This window comes from Eptesicus fuscus, chromosome 5, assembly GCF_027574615.1.
Source record: "Eptesicus fuscus isolate TK198812 chromosome 5, DD_ASM_mEF_20220401, whole genome shotgun sequence".
Classification (NCBI taxonomy): Eukaryota; Metazoa; Chordata; class Mammalia; order Chiroptera; family Vespertilionidae; genus Eptesicus; species Eptesicus fuscus.
The window spans coordinates 30,294,119-30,315,910 of NC_072477.1; the positions used below are offsets into that span (position 1 = coordinate 30,294,119).

General features: G+C 52.2%; 1 protein-coding gene across 1 annotated transcript in view; it reads right to left on the reverse strand.

Annotated features, from left to right (window-relative positions):
- The window catches only part of SYNE2 (spectrin repeat containing nuclear envelope protein 2), a 307,542-nt gene that overhangs the window by 17,978 nt on the left and 267,772 nt on the right, over positions 1–21,792 (reverse strand). The window contains exons 98-103 of the mRNA XM_054715998.1: positions 20,409–20,567; positions 19,490–19,656; positions 5,971–6,133; positions 1,224–1,411; positions 617–767; positions 172–354 (exon numbers count right to left, since the gene is read on the reverse strand). Of these exons, the coding sequence (XP_054571973.1) occupies positions 172–354; positions 617–767; positions 1,224–1,411; positions 5,971–6,133; positions 19,490–19,656; positions 20,409–20,567 (1,011 nt within the window). The remainder of the gene's footprint in view (positions 1–171; positions 355–616; positions 768–1,223; positions 1,412–5,970; positions 6,134–19,489; positions 19,657–20,408; positions 20,568–21,792) is intronic.

The following is a 21,792-nucleotide window of genomic DNA, read 5'->3' on the forward strand; positions in this document are numbered from 1 at the left end:
AGAGAGAGAAAAAAAGAAAATAGAAAAGAGGCAAAATTATTTTTATAGATTAAAAAAAAAAGCTGGCAGGTTTGGCTTGAACAAAAGGGAAGAAGGTCAGACAGCGGAGGCCTGTGGCAAGCCTGCTGTCGCGTGCCGCCCCTCCCTGGCACCCCTGGGCTGAGAAGTTACTCTGAGCCTCCGCAGGACGGCCGTGACCCGCCTCTGGAGCCCGTCCCAGCGCTGGTTGCCCTCGTGGACCATCTGCTTCAGCCGGCTGGCCGTGTCGGTGCGGTTCTCGCGGGCCAGCCGCCGGTACTGCTTGTTGACCAGCTCCAGCTGCGTGAGCCTCTCGTGCACCTGCCGCTGGAAGGCCTGCGGCACACAGAGCGGCGTCAGGGCCAGGGCACCCCTGCCAGACCCCGACCTCCTGCTGCAAGCGGTTCACCCCCACACTAAAATGGCATGGGGGGGGGAGGGGGGGCTCGCCCTGCCTGTTCCCCTGCCCTAGCTAAAGGACAGGCATTGGGCCCGCTGCGTGCGGCTGGCGGCAGGCTGTGCCCGGGGCCCTGGGCAGCGGTGGGGGCCCGAGCCCGCCGCAGGCGTGTCCCCAGGACAGGGCCGGAGAGGGTCTTACCTCAAACCTCTTCAGCTCTTCTTTGGCGACTGTGTAGAGCACCTCCGAGGAGTTTGGGGAGGCCGCCGTCCTCTCGGCTGACGTGAGCCAGTCTTCAAAGCGCGAGTAATCATCTAGAAACTTCTGCCACAGGCGCCAGGTCTCCTCGATTCTGACGGCAAGGAGGCAACTTAGTGCAAGCCGCCCATTTCCACCAGAGCTCCGAACTTTCTCTCTTGACTGGTCCTCCCCGCCCCCAGGAGGTATCCTACGCCTTCCAGGAGGTATCCAGGCCCATTGCTCTGGGTCAGGACACCTTCCCCCCGGCAGTGCGAGCCCCAGAGCCCCTGCTTCAGAAGCTGACAACGGGGACGGGGCTGCATGCCGGGGGACGGCCAGCCACGTCACACCCGCGGCGCCGAGAGCTGGGAGAGGCGTGACCCCCTTATGCTTTCCCTGAATGACTTCTCTAATAAGCACCTACACCTACTGAGCCTTCTCTGCCAACAGCCTCTGAAGGGAACGGGACACAGTTGCTTCTTTCGGTCAGGAGGGCGCACCGACTTCGGCTGAACCTCCCCGCCCTCCCCCGCCCCTGCCACACGTTTAGGGGCGGCTCCGTTCTCACTTCATCCGCCGCTCCATCGACATGGCGCATATGTTCCTCCAGCGCCTGTCCAGGCTCCTGGTGGTCTGCTGGATGGAGTCGCACTCCGTCTCGCTGGCACAGGCGTCCGAGTCGTGCAGCAGGACATCACAGATGTTGAACACAGACTCCACCCCCGCACTGTGCTGCTCAATGTCTCGCTGCAGGTCCTACGATTGCAGGAGAGCAACGAGCACCTTCAGACGGCGGTGGGGGGAGGGTCAGCACCCAAGGGTGCCCGGTCCTCCCCACCTCCCCGCCCCGGGGGCACAGCCCTGGGGGCATGTCCACCTCGGAAGCAGCAACACGGGCTGGGTCTCTCGTCTTGGCGCAGCCCTCATGCTGGAGCCCCCGACACAAAACCCAAGCGCTGGCAACACTGGGATGGATCCGCGGGATGGACTACGGGAGGGGTGGAGAGCAGGGGAGCCTGCCCTCAGGGCCCGCCACCCCACAGCCTTGGGGAGGTACGGGGTCTACTCCAGACCACCGACTCCAAGGGCCTCAAAGGTAGACTTGGCTTTGGGGAGGCCTTCCACAGAAAACCGCGTCTTTTCGGCAGGACCTAGCACGCTAGCAACATAAACTCCTCACCTTTCCTGGCCACAGAGTTCTTAAATCTAAGACCTTTGTTACCGTCTCACACGCCAGGCTGTGCAGGCAGCGCCCGGTGCACAGCCTCCAGGAGCCCAGCCCAGGGCGCCACAGCCCCAGGGGAGGACTCGGGGGTAGAGAGCCCCCCCACCCACTGATGGGGTCCAGCCAAGCTCGGGGAGGGGACAGGGTCTCTTGAGTCTTGTCCTGTGATGGTGATAGTGACGCATTTCCCTAATTTGGGAGGAACGTTCATGAAGAGAAAATACATGATTGTAGGAAAAAATAGAAACCCTGTTTAATAATAAACATGGCCCTAGCCGGGTGGCTCAGGTGGTTGGAGTGTTGTCATATACATCAAACCGTTGCAGGTCCAACTCCTGATCAGGGCACATACCCTGGTTGTGGGTTCAAGCCCCAGTCAGGGCGTATATGGGAGGCAACTGATCTATGTTTCTCTCTCTCTCTCTCTCTCTCTCTCTCTCTCTCTCTCCTCCTCCTCTTCCTCCTCCTCTCCCCCTTCCTTCCTCTCTAAAATAAAAAACAACAACAACAACCAATATCTATAAAAAAGAATGAGCATGGTATTTTCAGGTGTTACTCAGACTATTTCCCTCTGCACAGCTAGGTGGGGGTGGGGAGGAGAAGGAGCTGTTGGTTTTGCGATTCTGGGCGAGTTAGGCTTCTGAGATCCAGGTTCTGTGATGGGTGACGTGAGACACACACACCTCTTAGTATTCCAATTACATTGCGAAACAGCAGAGACAAAGTTAAATGCGCCGCTACTAAGGGTACGAAAGTTCCCTGGATTCAACGAAGCTCAGTTTACAGGAAGGATTATTCATCAACAGTGGCGGCCTGTCTGCAGGGCAGCAGCGGGAAGTTCACGCCAGGTGACCTCAATGTGTATAATTTTGGAGTTACTACTATTGTGTTATAGGTAGGACTAATGGTTTTCTTACTTTCCTTCTAATAAATGCTCACTGTGGGTCATTCTATGTTCAAGTGGACATGAAAGAATAAAATGGTAACTCAAATACATTTTAAATCAAGCGGGTCTCAGCACGGGTCCTAACTGATTAAAAATGAGCGCCTCCAAGTTTAGTCAGAAGAAGGCGTTGTCGGGCAGCCAGCCTGTGCGCTGCGGAGAGGTGCCGGGCGGCGGCTGTGAGCTCGCAGCCCCGGGCAGGCGTGCCTCTGCGGTGGGAGTCCCCCGGGGTCGGTGCGAGGACCCGCGTCACAGGACGAGGATGACACAGGAGTCTTACTGGTTCTCAGCATTGCCACAGGCTTCCCCAGCATTGACCCACAAGGAGAAAAATCCCCTTTCACTGTGTTGAAGTAATAAGTAAGGAATCCTAACCCTGGTGCTGAATGAGGAACACCGGCAATAAGCCTACCACGGGTACCCACTCGGGCAGTTTGCACAGTAAGACTTAGGAAACTGTTCCACTGTAATCCGAAGAGCTGGACCTAAGAAACTGCACGAAACAACGCGGAAGACTTTGCCAGCAGCTCTGGAAAGGGCTCCTGCTGGGCTTGTGTTTCTGCTCCAGAGCAGGTGACAGAGCACTGAAGCTGGGGGTGGGGGGCAGGGGGGGGAGACGGGGGCCATGAAACTAGAGCCGGGCAACGCAGCCCGGAAGAGCGAGTGCACACAAGGGGCTGGAACAATAAGATAAGGGGGCGAGAAGAAAGCCGGGCTGAGCAGCCAGAAAATCCCAAGGGTGGGGCCCTGTGGTGGTCTTAGCAGGTCTCCCTGGGAGCAGTGGGGGTGGCGGGCAAGTCCATCAGGGTGGACTTGGGGAGTGGTTTAGGGGGTGGGCATGAAGCTGGGTTGGCCATTGGGGAGGAAGCTGTTGGTAATTACAGAATGGCGGGACCAACAATTCCCCCCAAGCCACCATCTGGCACCCCGTGGGAATCAGGGAACCAGAGAAAGGGGGAGTGATGCTGAAGGCTCAATACAAGTGGTCCTTCATTTAAAAGTGTCCAAGGCCGCACCTTCTCTACGTTTGAAGACAACAGAACCCTCGTCACCTAAAGTAATTCTACCCACAAGGGGAGAAACAGAAGGTCTGACCCCTGCCACACCGGAGCCCCAAGGGCATCCAGTGAGAACCCAAGGACATCATGTCCCTGAGCCACTGGGGGCTGAGGGCTTGATCCCAAGTGTTCAGGCTTTACTTCTGGAAGCAATCAAGCAATTTATTACATTTAATTAGTGACAGAAACATAAGTAAGGTTTTTAGAAATGGCCCATGCATAATTTGTGTGTGTGACTCGTTTGTAGTGTTTTTGATGGAGCATTTAAGGCCTGGTCTTAGAAGAATAAACATACGGTAAATTAAAAAAACACACAAAGACACTAAAAGTTCCCTCAGGACATCTGTGGTGGACGGAATATCCTCCCACCTCCATCCCCCAAGATGTCCATGCCCTTATCCCCAGAACCTGTGAATATGTTAAGTGTTCATGGCAATGGAGAATTAAGGTTGCTATTCAACTGACCTAACTATAGGAAGATGATCCTAAATTATCTGGGTGGGCCCAAGCAAGGGTCCTTGAGAGTGGGAGAGGGAGGTAGAGTCAGAGGGAGCAGTGACTATGAAGAAAGGCAAAAGGCTGGCGCTGAAGACAGAGGAAGGGGCCGTGAGCCAAGAGATGCGGGAGAGCTCCGGGAGCTGGAAAGGGCAAGGGTAACGTAAAGAAAGCAGTTTCAGCCCTGACCGGTATGGCTCAGTGGATAGAGCGTCGGCCTGCGGACTGAAAGGTCCCAGGTTCAATTCCGGTCAAGGGCGTGTACCTCGGTTGCGGGCACATCCCCAGTAGGAGGTGTGCAGGAGGCAGCTGATCGATGAGAGGGAAAGCTACTGAAAGAATACCATAAACAACTATTTTACCAATAAAGACAAGCTCAGGGATAGCAAAGAGAAGGCAGGTGAATGTGAGCCCGTGGAGGGCAGGAGAGTGGATTGAGGAGTCAGTGATCTCAAAGAGCACCCCCAGGCTAGTGTGATGGTCAACACCGGTGGACTCCCTGGTTTCCAGGGAATTTCCAGGGTTGGCGCCGAGGTACGTTAGAGATGACAGGAAGGCCGGGAGCACTGCAGGGTGGCTCCCTGAGCTACTGGTCCAGGCTTGCTCCTTATTACACCTTTTCTGTTTTATTTACTTTTTAAAAAAGTCTATCAGACACCCAGTATTATCCCATGAAAACCTTCCTTGGTAAGAAAAATGACTTCTTTCAATTCGTTGCCTTCCAAAACTATACAGGGGTGGGCAAAAGTGGGTTTACAGTTGTAAAGCAAATAATACAACAACTAATAAATAAAAATACAAGAATAAACTCTGGCCTTGGCCGGTTTGGCTCAGTGGATAGAGCGTCGGCCTGCGGACTGAGGGGTCCCGGTTCGATTCCGGTCAAGGGCATGTACCTTGGTTGCGGGCACATCCCCAGTATGTGCAGGAGGCAGCTGATCGATGTTTCTCTCTCATAGATGTTTCTAACTCTCTATCCCTTTCCCTTCCTCTCTGTAAAAAATCAATAAAAATATAATTTTTTAAAAAACAATAGCCCTAGCCAGTTTGGCTCCGTGGATAGAGTGTCGGCCTGCGGACTAAAGGGTCCCGGGTTCGATTCTGGTAAAGGGCACATGCCCAGGTTGCAGGCTAAGTCTCGAGTGGGGGGCATGCAGGAAGCAGCCAATCAGTGATTCTCTCTCATCATTGATGTTTCTATCTCTCCCTTTACCTTCCTCTCTGAAATCAATAAAAATATTTAAAAAAAAAGAATACACTTGGTGATTCGCGTTCTCACAACTGTAAACCTACATTTGCCCAATCCTATGTTAACAAAAAATAAAACAAAGATCAAAGTAAAAAACAAACAAACAAAATAAAAAACCTATTGGCCACTAAGATGAAGGTATGTGAATGGCGCAGGAGGGGTGGGCACTGGGGAGGGAGGCCTCCCACGTCCAAGAGCATGGACAGGCGGTCGGCTTTCTCTGGAAAAGCCAGCCGGCGTTATGAAATGTGACCATGCGAGCCCACAGCCAAGAGGAGGCAGGTGTGAGCGGGCAGGTACCAGGTCCACCCACCCCCTCGCCAGAGCCCACTTCTCTCGGCCCACCTGCTGCTCGGCCAGCCGCTTCTGTATCTCCTGATCATCACAGACGTCGTAGACCACGGGCTTCGAGAGCTCAGACTCAATGCGAGCCAGCCAGGTGCGAAGGTTGCTCATGTTCTTGTCTAACTGCTGAATGAAAGCAAACGTCTCCTTCAGCTTCTTCACCCTAAACGGACGGGCAGGAAGGAGAACAAAGAGGTGGAACACAGAGTGCAGCAGGCGGTGGTGAGCATGCTCCAATAGGGTGTTGGGGGTGAAATAAACTGAGGAACGGAGCGGGTGGCGGGGGGAGGGGTCCATGGGGGAGAAAGGGAGACATCTGTGATACTTGAAACAGCGAAGATAAACGGGGGGGGAAGCAACCCATATGGGCCATTGGTTTTATAGCGAGAACAACTCTCACCAGAGAGGAGTTTTCACAGACTATGTGACACTTTACGGAATTGCTGTTGCTGCTGCTGATTTTCAAGTGGACTCAGAGTTAATCCTCCCAAGCAAAGACGAAGTCCTATCATTCCCAGAGTGGGGTTCTCGGGACCCAGCCCGTCTTTCTCTCTAGGTTACATGCCTCACCTGACCTCTCCCCGCTCGGTCTTGGGCACCCCGAGACTGCAGCAGCCAGTGAATAAAAGCACCCTGACGGGTTGAAGAGCCACACGCCTGGTTCATTCGGTGGTATCTGGCCCATGATGCCTCTCCTGGGACTCCCCTCTTGAGCAAGCACAGAACATGTACCAACCCCCCCACGTCTAGTCTGAGGGGTGGGGTGCTGTACACATAGAACCAGCCCATATGGGGCAACTGTGCCAGCCACGGGGAGGGGGAAGGAGAGGGGAGGATGGTTTCCGAGCTCTAATCTCATCCACCTCCCCAATCCGCCTGACTCAGGGGAAATGACAGCTGCTGAGGGAAAACAGTCTCCGTACGGATCCCGAAATAAAATGTTTCCACTGACCACTTTCACGGAGTTCTAAAGGAGGGAGGGAGGGCTTTTTCTGGAGACCTGTGGGATTTTTAGTGAAATCCAGGGACTTGAAGTAATGGCTGCAATGGGAACATCCCACTTATCAACACTATTGATTTGAGGTGTGCTCAGCCTCCGATCCCTCCGGGCTCTGGCAGGGGCTGTTACCGCTGGTGGAGCTGAGCATCTGCCTGATGGAGGGCTCCAGAGAACCCCACCCCATGGCACCAGGAACAGGAATTGGGGCACCGGCCCGCACTCACAGCCAGCACCACCGTCACCTCTTCCTTGACTGCCCGCGAGCAGCTTCCTCCCGCCCTCCTTGCCTTCCTCCCCACCTTCGGTCCTGCAGCCGGAGTACACATACGTTAGAGACGGCCAGTCTGATCCCCGCTCAAACCCCGCCAGTCCTCGCCCTAAATGACAACCAGGTTCATCTCCCGACTTTCCAGGTCCTCCACTGGCCAGCGGCCTCTGCCTCCCCCCCCAACACGCGGCAAAGCGGCCCCTCCTCCCTTCGTCCGGAGCTTCTGGGCCCTCCCGCCTTAGCTGTGCCTGCACCCTCCAGTGACTACGCACCACCACATGCTGCGTGGGGCTGGCCCCCTCTGCACGCTCAGCACCTCCCCAACGCCTGGGGGGCAGGAGGTGTCACCAAGCCTTTGTTGAATGAATGAATGTAAGACTTCCACCACAAGCTATTTGAGTAGACCACAGAGTGGTGTGTGCGTGTGCGTATTTATTTTTTGCATCCTACAATGGACCAACTCAACCCTAGGACTTCTTGCTCCAGCTCTTTTACTAGTTAGTTTTATGATTTAGGGAAATTCCTTTCACCTCAAGCCCCCTGATTTCTAGTAGGCCTCTGAGGCCCCTCAAGCTTCAGGGAGGTGGTAACATTTGGGTAAAATTATGGCCAGAATTCTGGAGGTGGCCAGACTCTGTTCTCTAAGTCCCATTATATCTTCTATGAACTGTGCACCTCTGCAAGGTACTCAACTTTCCTGACTCCTGGTTTCCTGCTATCTGCAAAGTCATCCACCTTGCAGGTGGTGGTGAGACAAACGAGGATGCATGGAAAGCCTTTGGTATAGAATAAGTGCTCACTAGGATACTAGCTCTTCTTATTGCTAACTGGGATTACATGATGCTATGATGATGCCTCATTTATACAGCATTGGACTTCACAAAGTCCATTCATAAATATTTCATTCTCAACATTGTATAAGGTAGGCAGGCTTAGAAGTAGGCTATGGAGTCTGGTGGTAAAGAGCACAGACTGTGGTCAGGGTCTGAGTTTGAACCCTGGCTCTGTTTAATCTATAGAACAGTGTCAACAGGAGTCAGTACCTCCCTTCACTGGGTGGCCGAGAAAGTTAAAATGAGATATAAATACACGAAAGGCATTTGACACAGGGCCTAACAGAGACACATTCCCAGAAACTATGGTCATAATGACTTTCAAGGGGATATGTTTTCCAAATTACATTCTTACTGGAAACACCATGAGGAGTTCCCTTCAAAGCCACAGATGATTTATTAAAAAAGGAAGTAACAGAATGCAGGGCCAGGCCTGGATGCAGTTGTAACCTAGATCCCTCCTTTGTTCTTGTGGCTTCAGAGGTACACCCTCCTCACCCCAATGCCTTGTCACCCCGATGGCCCAGGGACCAGAAAGAACATCCCATACAATGCCGAGCTGCGGGACTCCCGGGCTCATAGGACAAGGAGTCTTCCACACAGTTTGCAAGGGGTCGTGACCTCCTCGGAAGGCTCTGTCTGGAGGAGCAGCCCAGCCCCGAGAGCTTCCCCACAGAGAGGAGCTCAGGCCCAGCAGCCTTTGCACAGCTCTCCTGCCCCTCCTCCCAGAGCGGCAGCCCCATTGCTTCGTCCCGCACCCGACCCTGTTCCAGCAGAAGGGTCCCAGCTTCTCATCCTAAAAAGAGGGCTAGAATGCAAGTTATTTTTAAATGAAGGGAGCTAACAAGCAACAAAATGACCTGGTGCAAAAAACAGAGAGGTGCATTGACCTTGAGTCCTGTTAATCCCAGGGTGAGGTGTGCAATGAGCAGAGGGGGCGCATGCAGCAGGTGGAGGGATTCCTCTCTTGGCTTCCCCAGGTCCGGTACTCCAGGCCGGTGGTATCCAACACGGAGGGCTCAAGGCACACCAACGGGATGCAGGAATAAAACACCAGACTTCCCGTTCTTATCCCCTTCTTTTCAAATGTCTACATTGGGCATGCTTTATAATTTACAAACTTTATTACTCACATGGGACGTATACAGAACACGCTGTCATTTACCGGTGCCAGGCCTGTTGTGCCGCACACGCTAGCAACTTATTTAATCCTCACAAATGCTATGAGATCGGCACTATTAACATCCCCATTTGACAGATGAAACGACGGAGGCACCGAGAGGAGATAACCTGCCCAGTGACATGGTCATTAACAGGCAGAGGCAGGCTTCACACCTGGGCAGGCTGGCCCGGACCTGCAGTTCCTAAGCACCTTCCTCGAGGCACCGCACATGAACCTGCGCGTGCTCATGTGCACATGCTGGGGGCACGGGATGGATTTTGTTCCTGTTGGCGAACATGATGAGAAGTCTAGACTCCTGGCTCCAGGATGAACTGGGGAAGGGGAGGGGAAGGCAGTCCACCAAGGGCTGAACTTTGGGTACCCATGTAAGATTCTCCATGGTTTCCTTTCCACAAACATTTAACCACTCGCTTTGTCTTGGGGTCTTGTGCAGATCCTGAGGCTGCAAAGATAACCGAAAACAGGTCTTCTCCCTAAAGGGCCCATGATCTAAGGTAGCCATCCTAATACAGTATAGGAGATGCTCAATACCTCTCTTCTGACGGAGTAAACCATGTTCACTCCTACCTTCAAATTCGTTTTTTCATAAGCCAGGTGGCCATGTTGTATGTTACAGATCAGGGCACCTCCGAGCGATCGGGCCACAAGACAATTTGCAGCCACACTGGGCGTCACACACGCCCCTAAACCTTGGCTCTATTTTGGGCAAGCGAAGGGCAGAAGAGACAAGCACACCAACCACATGCATCCTTAGGGCAGGAAGGGAAGGTGGGAGGGGAAGGAAAGAAGGTCACCAAGAAGCTACAAAACATTCATCCGGTCAGGACTGAACATGTTTCTGTGTCCAAAAACACGTGACAGAGATAAATGTTGCTCCTCAGATACAATGTCACCACTTACTCCAGGAGCCGGCAGATGCGCTGTTGAGATGGTATCCTTCTCTTCTGCAGACACGGAGATCTAATTATCACCTTTCCCAGGCCAGGAAGCGCGGGTCCTTCGGCCCCCCAGGCCCCCGACTTCCCCGCCAGGCCTCATTATTACTGCTCTTGAAAAAGTTTAACTCTTGAGTTAATACTGAGCAACAAGCCAAAACCGGTTTGGCTCAGTGGATAGAGCGTCGGTCTGCGGACTGGAAGGTCCCAGGTTCGATTCCGGTCAAGGGCATGTACATTGGTTGCGGGCACATCCCCCGGTGGGGGGTGTGCAGGAGGCAGCTGGTCGATGTCTCTCTCTCATCGATGTTTCTGGCTCTCTATCCCTCTCCCTTCCTCTCTGTGAAAAATTATTAAAAAAAAATACTGAGCAACAAGGAAAGCCATTGAGAAACCAGACGGTGGGCACAGGGAAGCGACCCCCAATACTGCACTGCATCAACCACCGAGGTAGCTCGCACCTGTGCACCTGCCATGGTTCACCCAGGTGCGCTAGGCCAGTGGTCGGCAAACTGCGGCTCGCGAGCTGCGGTTTGCCGCTCTGTTGACTCATGAGTTTGCCGACCACTGGGATAGGGGCTTAATCACAAGGAACAACAACAGCCTGTAATTATTGGAATCGAGAGTCTAGGTCAGTGGTTGGCAAACTCATGAGTCAACAGAGCCGCAGTTTGCCGACCACTGCGCTAGGCTAACATTGCTCACGTATATATTCCATCAAATTCTATTTCTCCAGAAAAAAGTAAGCATGGCTTCCTGAGCTGAATTCCAGTTCCAAGGATGAAAAAAACAAAGTATTTAGGGGCAAAGGGGAAGTTCTTCACCTATGTGGCCTACTGCAAGACGTGAATAGAAATTCTAATATGAAACCAAACAAGGTGAGAATTTTGCCTGAGTGATGGTAGGTAGAAGTGCAGAAAGTAATCAAGGTGAACAGTTTTCCTTTTATCTTAACTAGCCACGGATCAGAATATAATACTTCAGAACCCTGCTCTCCCTCCAACACAAACAAAATCAAGCCAGGTTAGCACCGTGCTACGTATCAAGCCCAAGTCTTATGATGCGATGATGGAGGATTTAAATATTAAATTCATGTACAAGAAATCATTCACATTTTGGTCCTCTTCTCTTACCTGCTAAAGGGTCTACAGTTAAATTATAAGGCCCCAGAGCAGTATAAGTTAAAACAATTCCATTGCCAATGTGGGCAGCTTCCCTTAAAAATATACGAAGGAAACAGACTTAAAATACACACAGGAAAACTGAGATGGCTGAAGGATCTGGCTGTGTCTAGAAATAAACAGATTCTCAGACCTGTGGGCAGCTGTCAGTTGCTCAGAACACTGTACTAATTCTGAACAATTGCATCGTTTCCAATGACTAAACATCTTTCTAGTAAGATAATCAATTGTTCCCGGATCCTGACGCCTGGTCAGGGGCATGGACATGACCAGGCATCTGAGCTAATTGCCTCTTTGAAGCGCCTGGTCGCTGGAGGACTTCCATTTTGCACACCGTGCAGTCACATCCCTCCCCTGCTTGTCAGAGGCTGGCTGCAGACACACACGCATGCTGACACAGGGAAAGATCCCATCCCCCCGATGGCTGGCACACACCCGCCGCAGCCACCATCTCCCCGGTCATTCCCATTGTAACCAAAACGAGGCAGCGAAAGAGCAAGACAGCGGCGGCGGCAGCCTCCCATCGGCCACAGGCAGAGCTGATGACTGAAATGGCACTTACTGTTGATGAGAAAAAAATCATTCCTGATGCTTCGCGAGGGCTCCAAGTTCCCGGCTGCACCTCCACCTCCCGGCGCACGGCAGCCCCTCCCCCGGCCCGGCCCGCAGGCCTCTCCATTCACTGGTTCAGCACCTTCCACAGGCCGCCCGCCCCTCGCTGCCACAAAGCTATGCCCTCAGGCAAGGATGAGACCTGCTTCTCGGCTCACTGCAATGCTTAATCTCAGTTTTCTCCCTTCCCATACCCGAATATCTCCGGCCCTTTACACACACACACACACACACACACACACACACACACACACACACAGTCTTTGTTCTGATGCTGCAGGGTGGCCATGCCGGGGGAAGAGAGAGTCACACTGTTATCTTGGCGATGGGTTATTTATGAAGTGCTATAAACCGAGAGAAGAAACATTTTAGATTGGAGCGCTGGCAAGAGGATTTCTGTTCTCGTCAAATTCGATTTCTCTGTTTCAGGTTTACAAGAAACGGTGAAATCCGAAGCCCCTGAGTATAACAGGGACATCTTCCTCCCTCCTCTTAAGGAAGAAATTTCCCAGGGACAGGGGTGCTTCTGCCCTTTAAAAAAGAAAAAATATATATATATGTATTGATTTCAGAGAGGAAGGGAGAGGGAGAGAGAGAGATAGAAACATCAATAATGAGAAAGAATCATTGATTGGCTGCCTCCTGCACACCCTACCTTGGGGATCAAACCTGCAAACCGGGCACGTGCCCTGACCAGGAATCAAAGCGCGACCTCCTAGTTCATAGGTCGATACTCAACCACTGAGCCACACCAGCCAGGCTGCCCTGTTTTTTGTTTTTTTTTTTTAGTTCTGGACATCCTGGCTTAGGAGGGGCAGAGGTCATGTAGTCCACTCCTCTGCGTTTTGCAGAAAAAGTGATTTCTTGTAGTACAAGTGGAGTTCAGGAGTTTGCGGAGAAAGAAATCTTGCCATTTCCCCTGCTGGCTCCTCTGGGGGTTTACCACAGCGGGAGTATCTAAAAGCTCCTCCCCCTCCAACGGCGGTTCTCTCCGCGACCCCGAGTGGCTCTGCTTACAGGGGCACCTGGGGTTGTGTCCAGCCCCTTTTAGGCTCAGTCCCGGCCTTATTTTGAGACTCCACTACATCAATCATTTCTCCGGAAGTCCGGCATTTGGTCGTTATTACATGCTAGACTGGTGACACGAGAGAGCGCAGATTTGAAAACAAATGAAGCATCTCGCTGACGTGTGCCCACATGCGTGGCTGCCTCTGGGGCCTGCTAAGTATGACCCGGCACGGCTCAGTCCCTGGGCCTGCCTGATGCGGGACACAGGCTACTGACTGGCCACCGGCCCAGGGGACGGGGCTGCTGCCTCCTGGGGAAGCTCCCCACCCGCAGGAGGCATTTCTGCAGGGACCGGGACAGCCACCACCTGCTCCAGAGGTGGCATGAGGGGCGATGGGAAGGAAAGGGACAGGCCGGAGGCTGACCTCACATCTGGCTCTGCCGGTGCTGAAATCTCTAAATCCACTCTCCCAGCCCTGGTCACGCACCCTGCTAGGACCAGAGCAAGCCAAGGGTATGACTGGCAGCTCTGTTTGGTCTTCCAAAGTAGCCTTGAGAAAACACACAAAGAGAGAGAGCAACAAAGATCTTCACCCGTTCAAAAAGGCACACGTCTCCCCGCCCATCTTGCAAGAAATGAAAAAACAATCTTAACACACAGTTGCCATGGTAATCACTGCTGGCTTTAAAGGACAACATTTTAATTGCTGCTCTTGCAAAACAGGTGGGCTGCTCACACTGGTAGGTCAAATGTGAAAATGATGCTTTGCTAAAAAGTTTTTTTCACGGACGTTTTGGTAGCCAGAGAGCTACCGAGTCAAACAGGAAGGAGCCATATGGCAATACGCGGAAGCCCTTCCATCCTACACTGGCCTCAGGATGCCAAGTCTCTACGGACACTACCATCAAGGAGAAATTAGGAAAACGATAACAACACTTACAACATTTTTTTTTTTTAAGGAAAGAAAAAGGTCCCATGTCCCCTTTCCCCATAATGAGCACTTAGAAGATTGAGATCTGCAGAAAGAAAATCAAAGTCACCCATGATGCCAACGCCGACAGGTAACCAATGCACACACCCTGGGTTCCGCCTGCGCTTGGCGGTCTCATCTGTTCTCGGCACCGGAGCTTGGACTCGATCATCCTCAGGCCGCTGGGAAGTCCTTACAAACAGCCCCCCGCCCCCCTGCCCCCCGTCAGAAGAGGCTCCACCAAGAACAACCAGCAGAGAGCCTCCCGAACGCACAGCACCCCTGCCTCCCAGGACACGCGAAGGCTTTGATCAGGAACTGGCGAGGCAGTTCTGGGAAACGGAAGTAGATGAGTCTCTAAGGCGTCCAACTGCTGGGAGTCTGACATCCAGCGCAGACCAAGGTGAGATGCGCGTTGGGCTGAGTCTTTCTCTGGCGTCGGCCCCGCTGAAGGGACAATGGACCATGGCCGGGGCCCCGTTTTCAGAGCTTTGGACTGTGGGCTGAATCTAGCCAACTTCCCATCCTTCTGTCCGTCATCCGGCACCCTGGGCCTAACCTGTTCTTACTTCCAGGCAACCTGGCTTCCTCCACAGCAGAGGGCACGTCCTGCTGGCTCTGAAAAGCAGCTCCTGTGACGTCACTGTCTCTCCTGCACTGAGGTTTTGCTGGGTCGCTTCGCAAAGATGTCATGGAAGAAAACGCGGGGAAGAGGAGGCGCTAATATAGCTACAGTTAACTCTTCATGGAACCTGTCCCAGCAGCAGAGTGGTATATAATTGACATTCCATGTCATCAAATCAGTTTCAGCCCTGACCAGTTTGGCTCAGTGGACAGAGCGTCGGCCTGCGGACTGAAAGGTCCCAGGTTCGATTCCGGTCAAGGGCCTGTACCTTGGTTGTGGGCACATCCCCACTAGGAGGTGTGCAGGAGGCAGCTGATCGATGTTTCCCTCTCATCGATGTTTCTAACTCTCTATCCCTCTCCCTTCCTCTCTGTAAAAAACCAGTAAAACAGAATAAAATAAAGTACATTTAAAAAAAATCAGTTTCAGCTTCAGAAGACTCACACCACGCACCAAACGTATCTGGTGCCTCAAGTGGCCTTCCTGTGGGTGAGACTAACAGCGTGCTTCATGCGAGTTCAGATGTCCCCGCTGTTCGACGCTGCCCCTGGTCTGCGAGGGTCTACACGCTCCTGCAGCGGCTGTGATGGAGAGCCGCTCTGAGAGCTTTAATGCCCGCACCACGACCCACGCCACCTCAGCGAGGCACTCCGCAGCGACGCAGGCTCCCTCCACCCCTCGGATGATTTGGTTATTTCAGGAGACGTGTCCTCCAGGTTCTGTGCCTTAAGGGTTTCACAGAAGCTGAAGAACCCTTTACAAGCGGCGGAACAACAGTTGTTTGGATCTAAGCCTCCTCCCCCTCCTTTATCTATATTGGGGGGGGGGGAGGGAGAGTAGGTTTACAGTATTAAGCACATGAAACAGTTTATTCCTTATTTTTATTTATCTATTGCTGTAGTATTTTCCCTATGAACAGCTGTAAACCTCCTTTTGCCCCGCCCTGTGCAGCCACACTAACCTCGCCAGAGGCTCCAGCACCCGCACGGAGGGACCCATGGTTGTCCCGGTGCTTTCTTAACCGGGATCTTGCACGTGGTTTATCAACAGGGAAACCGAGGCACACCCCGCAGACTTGCTGACAGAGGGGCGGGCCCAGGATTCTGACCCGGTGCAGCACCCCCCCCCCCGCCCCCTGCTGCTCGCTCTGTGTTCCCCAGACCAGCACACTGGCAGCCCCTGGGCACTTGTTAGAACCGCACATTCTCGGCCCCACCTGGAGCTACAGAGTCAGAAGCTCTGGGGGTGGGGGTGCAGCACCCCACGTTTGCGTGAGCCTCCAGGGATGCTGACGCACGTTTACATTGGAGAGCCACTGCTCTGCAATGAACGGTAAATTCTACACTGAGCTCTCCGTTTTAGAAAAATTCTGAGAAGCTGCCTTTAAGCCCCGAGGTCTCAAAGGAGCCACGTGCCCCTCCGGTGCCGGGTGCAGAGGGACGGGCGGCCCTGGCTGCCCCTGCCCCTGCCCCTGCGCCCTGTGCCGCACTGACGGTGCCCTGGCCAGGGAAAGTCCTCCCTGGGCTGCAGTGTCCCCTCTGCACAGCGGAGGCCCTGACCTGGCAGGGCTGCTGCCAGAATGAAACGAAATAATACATGTCCGAGGAGCCTGGCACTTCAAAGTAAGCAACACCGGTTTCTCCTCCTGCTCACCCCATAGTCTGAAATGACCAGAAGTTTAAATGTGCATTTCAGTAACCCTGTAATTCACCTCCATTGTGCTGAAAATGAACCTCAAACAAGAGGTCTTTTTTCTTTTCTTCTTCTCCAGTGAATGAAGCCTGACTTACTGAGGTCTCGGACTTCTGAATCCCATTTGCAACTTTGACGTTAAAGGCCTGTAGTGAAAGTCCTGAAGTCATGGGGCTGGGCACCTGTATAGGGTCTCCCTCCAACTCTTACCATTAAAAATAAATTTTTTTTTAATTGATTTGAGAGGAAGGAAGAGGGAGAGACAGATAGGAACATCAATGATGAGAGAGAATCATTGATTGGCTGCCTCCTGCTCGCCCCTTACTGGGGATCGAGCCCATAACCCGGGCATGTGCCCTTGACTGGAATGGAACCCGGGACTCTTCAGTCTGCAGGCCGATGCCTTATCCACTGAGCCAAACCGGCCAGGGCCAACTCTTACCATTTTTAACGAGCCATGTTGTCCCTGCCACAGGAGAGAATCCACAGAGCACCGCGAGCAGGGCCGAAAAGGGGAAAGTGTCCGGAATTCTCTGCCAAATGAGGCCATCAGTGCTTCCTGCAGGATGGCAGGTGCGGTTGGCCCTGTTCAAATCTAAATTCTGCAGCCGGCGCTCCCCCCCCGCTCCCCATGACGATACGATCAGCGTCGGAGATCAGACAGGGAGCTGACTCTGCGGGAGGCTGACTGAGGGCAGGTCCGAGCTTGCTGCCTCAATCCGGATTCACCTGGAGGGCGAGCCAACGAAGGGTTTCCCAGCCTCTCAGCCTGGCCTTGGCTTTAGGGAACTGAGTTCTTCCCTCCCTAGTTCCTTAGTTCTGGAGGGACTGGGCTCATTTCAGTGTAACACCCTAGAAGGGTCTGGGGTCATAGGAAGGCAGCACACCCGCGGGCATGTTTAACTTCAGGGCCTCAGTGTCGTCACCTGTAAAATAGGGTAATGGCAGCTACCTTCCAGAATTACAATGAAAATTAAGCGAAATCACGCACAAAAAGCACATTGTTAAGAACCTAGCTGGCAGGCAATATATTTGCCATTATTTCAGCTCCTTATTTTGCCAGTTGCTCCTTCCACTGAAATTCCACCTGCTGTTTTCTCTTGCTCACCAAGGAATTGGCTGAAGACAGGCAGCGAGAGAGGAGAGAGAGAAAAAAAAAAAAAGCAAACAGCCTATTAAACTCTGGAGTGACATAACCAAAGCATGAATGATCGAGAACGGACGGTCACTCTAGTCTTCAGGGAGCACAGGCCATGACCAGGTACGATGCCACCATCCCCTCCCCTAGTGCCAGGTGCCCAAGACGACGTAGGACATAAAGGCAATGTCAGCGAAGACACACTGCACACAGTTTACCCAACAGAAATGGTCTTAATTCTTATGCACTGAAATGTTCACTCATTTCAGCCAATACCTGAAGCACTGCTCTAAGTGCTGGAAATGAGAGTCAAAGGCGCTGGCCTCACGGAGGAAAGGCCTCTCTCACGATCAGACATCACCGAGGGAATCCTCTTCTACTCAACAAACACGCTCCTTAGCCTCAGTCTCCTCAGGGAAAGCTCTCACTAAACACTGGCTCCCCTGCTGGCCCTGTGCCAGACACAAGACGCATCCTTGTCCTCACGGTGGTCTCGGATGTGAACAGCGCTGTCGGGCACATGACGCAGATTTGGAAACTGAGGCTGAGAAAGATCAGCTCACGACGCAAGTTTCCATGATGAGTAAGTGATGAAGTCAGCACGGGCTCAAAACCTGCGCTCTTCATCCCTACCTGGGTTACCGCCATAGTTTTTTGTTTTGTTTTTAACTGGCAATCGAGAGAAGTTGGATTCAGCCCAGCGTATGCTGCCAGCTAAGTCACCCCAGTATTTGCCTTCGGCAGACCCTCCATCGTTAAGAGTCCATGAGTGACTCACCAAGTCTGAAGTTGAGATTTAAGGTCTCAGACTTGGCCCCAACCTAGCTGTGTAGCGTCACCTCCCACGCCCACAGAGCCTCTTGTCGCTTCCTGAGGGACCTGAGCCCTCTCCACCCCTGAACCTTTTTGCTCACAACACACGCCTGTCGGACTCTGCCCTCAGTAACACTCAGGAACCCCAAGCCCTCATTCAAGACGATGTGGGAACGCCACTCTTCTGTGAGGCTCTTCCTAGCCCGGCCCCTCTCGGGGAAGATGAGATCTGAGCCCGAAAACCACTTGGCTTTCCAGCTGCTCAGATGTCGCTCCCATCAACGTAACTGACTCATCTTCCTTCCTGTCTGTCGTTCTCCAGGCACGCAGCCTGGTGCCTTTGCCGCAGGTTTACAGTAAGCGTCGAGGCAAAGGAAATGCAAATTATCAAGAGGATCTTGTGCTCCTCACACCCCAATACTTCCATCACCTCGCAGGCTCTCCGGTATATTACACATGCGTGTGTTAAAACTCAAAAGACTGGCTACACACCAAGTCGCATGCGTGGGCCCAAAGCCCAGGGACTGGTTGCAATTAACAAAACAAAACAAAATAAAAGCATTTTAATTGGGGCCTGTCTTTGGAAAGAGAATTTGAAAACAGAAAACATCTAACAGCTTTGAGTGGCTTTATCACCATCAGCACCCCTGTGCGAGGAGATAAAATGATCAGTCTTGTTTCCGGTAAGGTTGCTCTGGAGAACAGAGCTTTGATCTGTAGCCAGGCTGTGCCTCCCGCGTCCCCACCTTAGCACCAGATGCCCACTGGCACCTGGCCCACCCAGCACTCCGCCTGGAGTGTGCCAAGCCCCTGCAGTGGGTGGGGAGCTGGGGGCCCCAGACCAGCACCTAGAAATCAGGCCTGCGCCCCGACCCACTTGCATGTGCCACCCACAGGCAGGAACCGGCAGGCGTGATCTCAGCTGGGGACTCGAGGTCCTAAAGCAGAGCTACAATTTCTAAACAATACCTCCTCAAGGATCTCGTTTCAAAGTAAGTTTTTCTAACTCTCATTGAAACCTAATCGAATTCATGTGAAATTTCAAGGTAAAGAAAAACACACAAAAACGATTCAAGTAGGATATACCAGAATATCTTTCTACATTGTGGAAATGAATTCCATTCATTTTTACCCACCGCTGCCTCTCTCTGTACATCTGTAAGCCCGCTGGGTTACCTTAGAGGAGGGCGGGCTCAGTGCCTGGGTCGGGGAGCAGCCGCTGCACTGGCGAGTAGGAACCATCCTGAGGCCATTTCTTACCTGGACCCAATGACGTCGAAAAGATGCTGCCAGCGGTCGTTAATTTTACTGAGCTTGTCATCGATCTCGGCCGCCCTGGTCTGGTTGCTGGCCTTGATCAACTGGTCACCCATCTGCTTTAGTTGTAACTTGTTCTCGCTGAACAGGTTTATTTCTTCCATGCAGTCCTGGCAAAGGCACCAAAGCAAAGCCTCAACGGCTGCCCCAAATCCACTTCTTTGCCAGGCGATACATACACAGTTGCCTCTTGCAGAAAAGTTTTTAATTAAGGAATTTCTCGGACCTGTTAATACAGCTCTTCAGAGAGCAGCCAGGAAGCCAAGCGGTGCCCCCTCAGCACACGTGTGACACGTAAGGCCGTGGCTACCTTCTTAATTCCACAGCCCCGGCTTCCCCTCAGAGTTCTCCTAATCGCACCTACTCGGGAGCGAGGACACCTGAGTCTAAGTAAGTTAGCCTAACAGAGGAGGCGTTTTCCTGAGTGGCAAGAATGTGTCTACCTTTTTCTGTGGGTATTAGTCATCTTCAAAATTATGAGCCCCATTACTGGGCTCTCCCCTTTGGCGAGGGGGGCTCTGTAATAATAACTAGGAAAACCATAACTCACTCGGAGTGTAAACAGATGCTTAAGGAGATGTGGGCGGGAGGGGAGGGGAGGCCCTTCCCTGCGGGACTTCCGGAGAGAGAGGAACTCCCCTCAATACACAGCACCCGCCCTCTAGAGGGGCCCCACACTTCCCATCTCTCTGGAATCCCCACTTACCAGCTCTTCTCTGGGAAGGAACAGAAAGAGTGAGAAAGTCCCTTCAAATCTCTAAAATGCTACTGGACACGTGCCAATAACACACCCCTGTGAGCCGGCGGGAGGCGGGAGGGCCCGCGGGAGGGGTCCCAGCACCCAGCGGGCACTGCCGCTCACCTTCTGCAGCTTTTCGATCATTTCCTCGATACTGACGTCTGCCGTCTGCAGGACCCTGTTTTCCATCTGCACCAGCCAGGCACACAGCTCTTTGTTTTTCTCATTGAACACAACCCACGAATTGAGCCTGTCTTCAATCTCCTGTTTGCGTACAGCCACCTGGAAACGAAAATGCACTTGGCAGCTGAGTACAGGCAGGAAGGAAAGTGCTCCCCTTCCCGTCCCCCCATCCAAAGGACGATGAATGTCATTCATTTCCATCAGTAGCCCTATCGACTTAAGTTACTATGTTTCTGCCTCTTAAGCTCCTAGGGTTTAACAACAGAATTTCCTTACTCCTTTGATAAACTTCATAAAAAAGCAGCGATGATTGTACCCGACCAAAAGGGTTCAGGTTTATCCAATGTTATCAGGTTATATTAAAAATTAGAAACAGAAAAGGTTAAGGGAATAACTTAAGCATCGACTACATCTCTTCTGTTCCTGTTCTTTCTAATACACGTTCGCTGAATGCTTGCTACATGCTAACTTACAGCTTTAGGACCCAAATCCTTTCCTTTTTAAAAAAAGGATTGTCTTTTTACCTACTTAAGGACAATGTCCTGCCTATTTACTTAAAAAAGCATAATACAGATTCAATTATAAATCTAACATTTGTAACGCAAATGGGCCATGAAAATTCAAGTCATTTAAACATTCTAGTGTTGTATTTCAAAACAAAGCAAAATAAGATGAAAAAACAACAATGCACATCACTCATTGAAATCACCTTCCCACCATGTCCTACCACCACTTTGGATAGAAACCATGGGAGTGGGATGGAATACTGGTCTAAGCACCCAGGCTGACCCCGGCATGCCCAGTACTGCCGGAGGCCCAGGCAACTGGGCTGCCACCGGCAAAGGGTCTTCTCCTCCCAGGGTTCAAATATATCACGTCAATAAATGTGAATTCAAAGAATGAAACGGGCTTTTCTCTATGTAAAAGAATCCTCTCAAGTATTACAAATCTTTTTAAGTTTGAAGTTAAAAGGGGTAGTCGCTAAAGAGTTCTTTTGGGAAAGTTTTGACACCCCACTTTGCCGATGGGGAAACAAGGCTGAACTCCCAGAGTTTCTTGCTATGCACGGAACACCTCCGGTCTTTTCAGACTGGAGGCCAAAATGCCTAATATTTGCACCCCCCCCCCCCAACCAAATGTGTAAAAAAGGCCCAAAGAACTATCCCCCCCAAAACCAAGTTCTGTGTTTCTGCTCCTCAGGGCATCTATTTATCTTAGTTTGAAAAAACCCTGGCATTTTGCACAGCATCACGTTGGTAGGCCTCATAATGAGGAACATCTGGACCCCTGTCTTTGCTGCTTAACTTGCAGGATGCTTTTCATA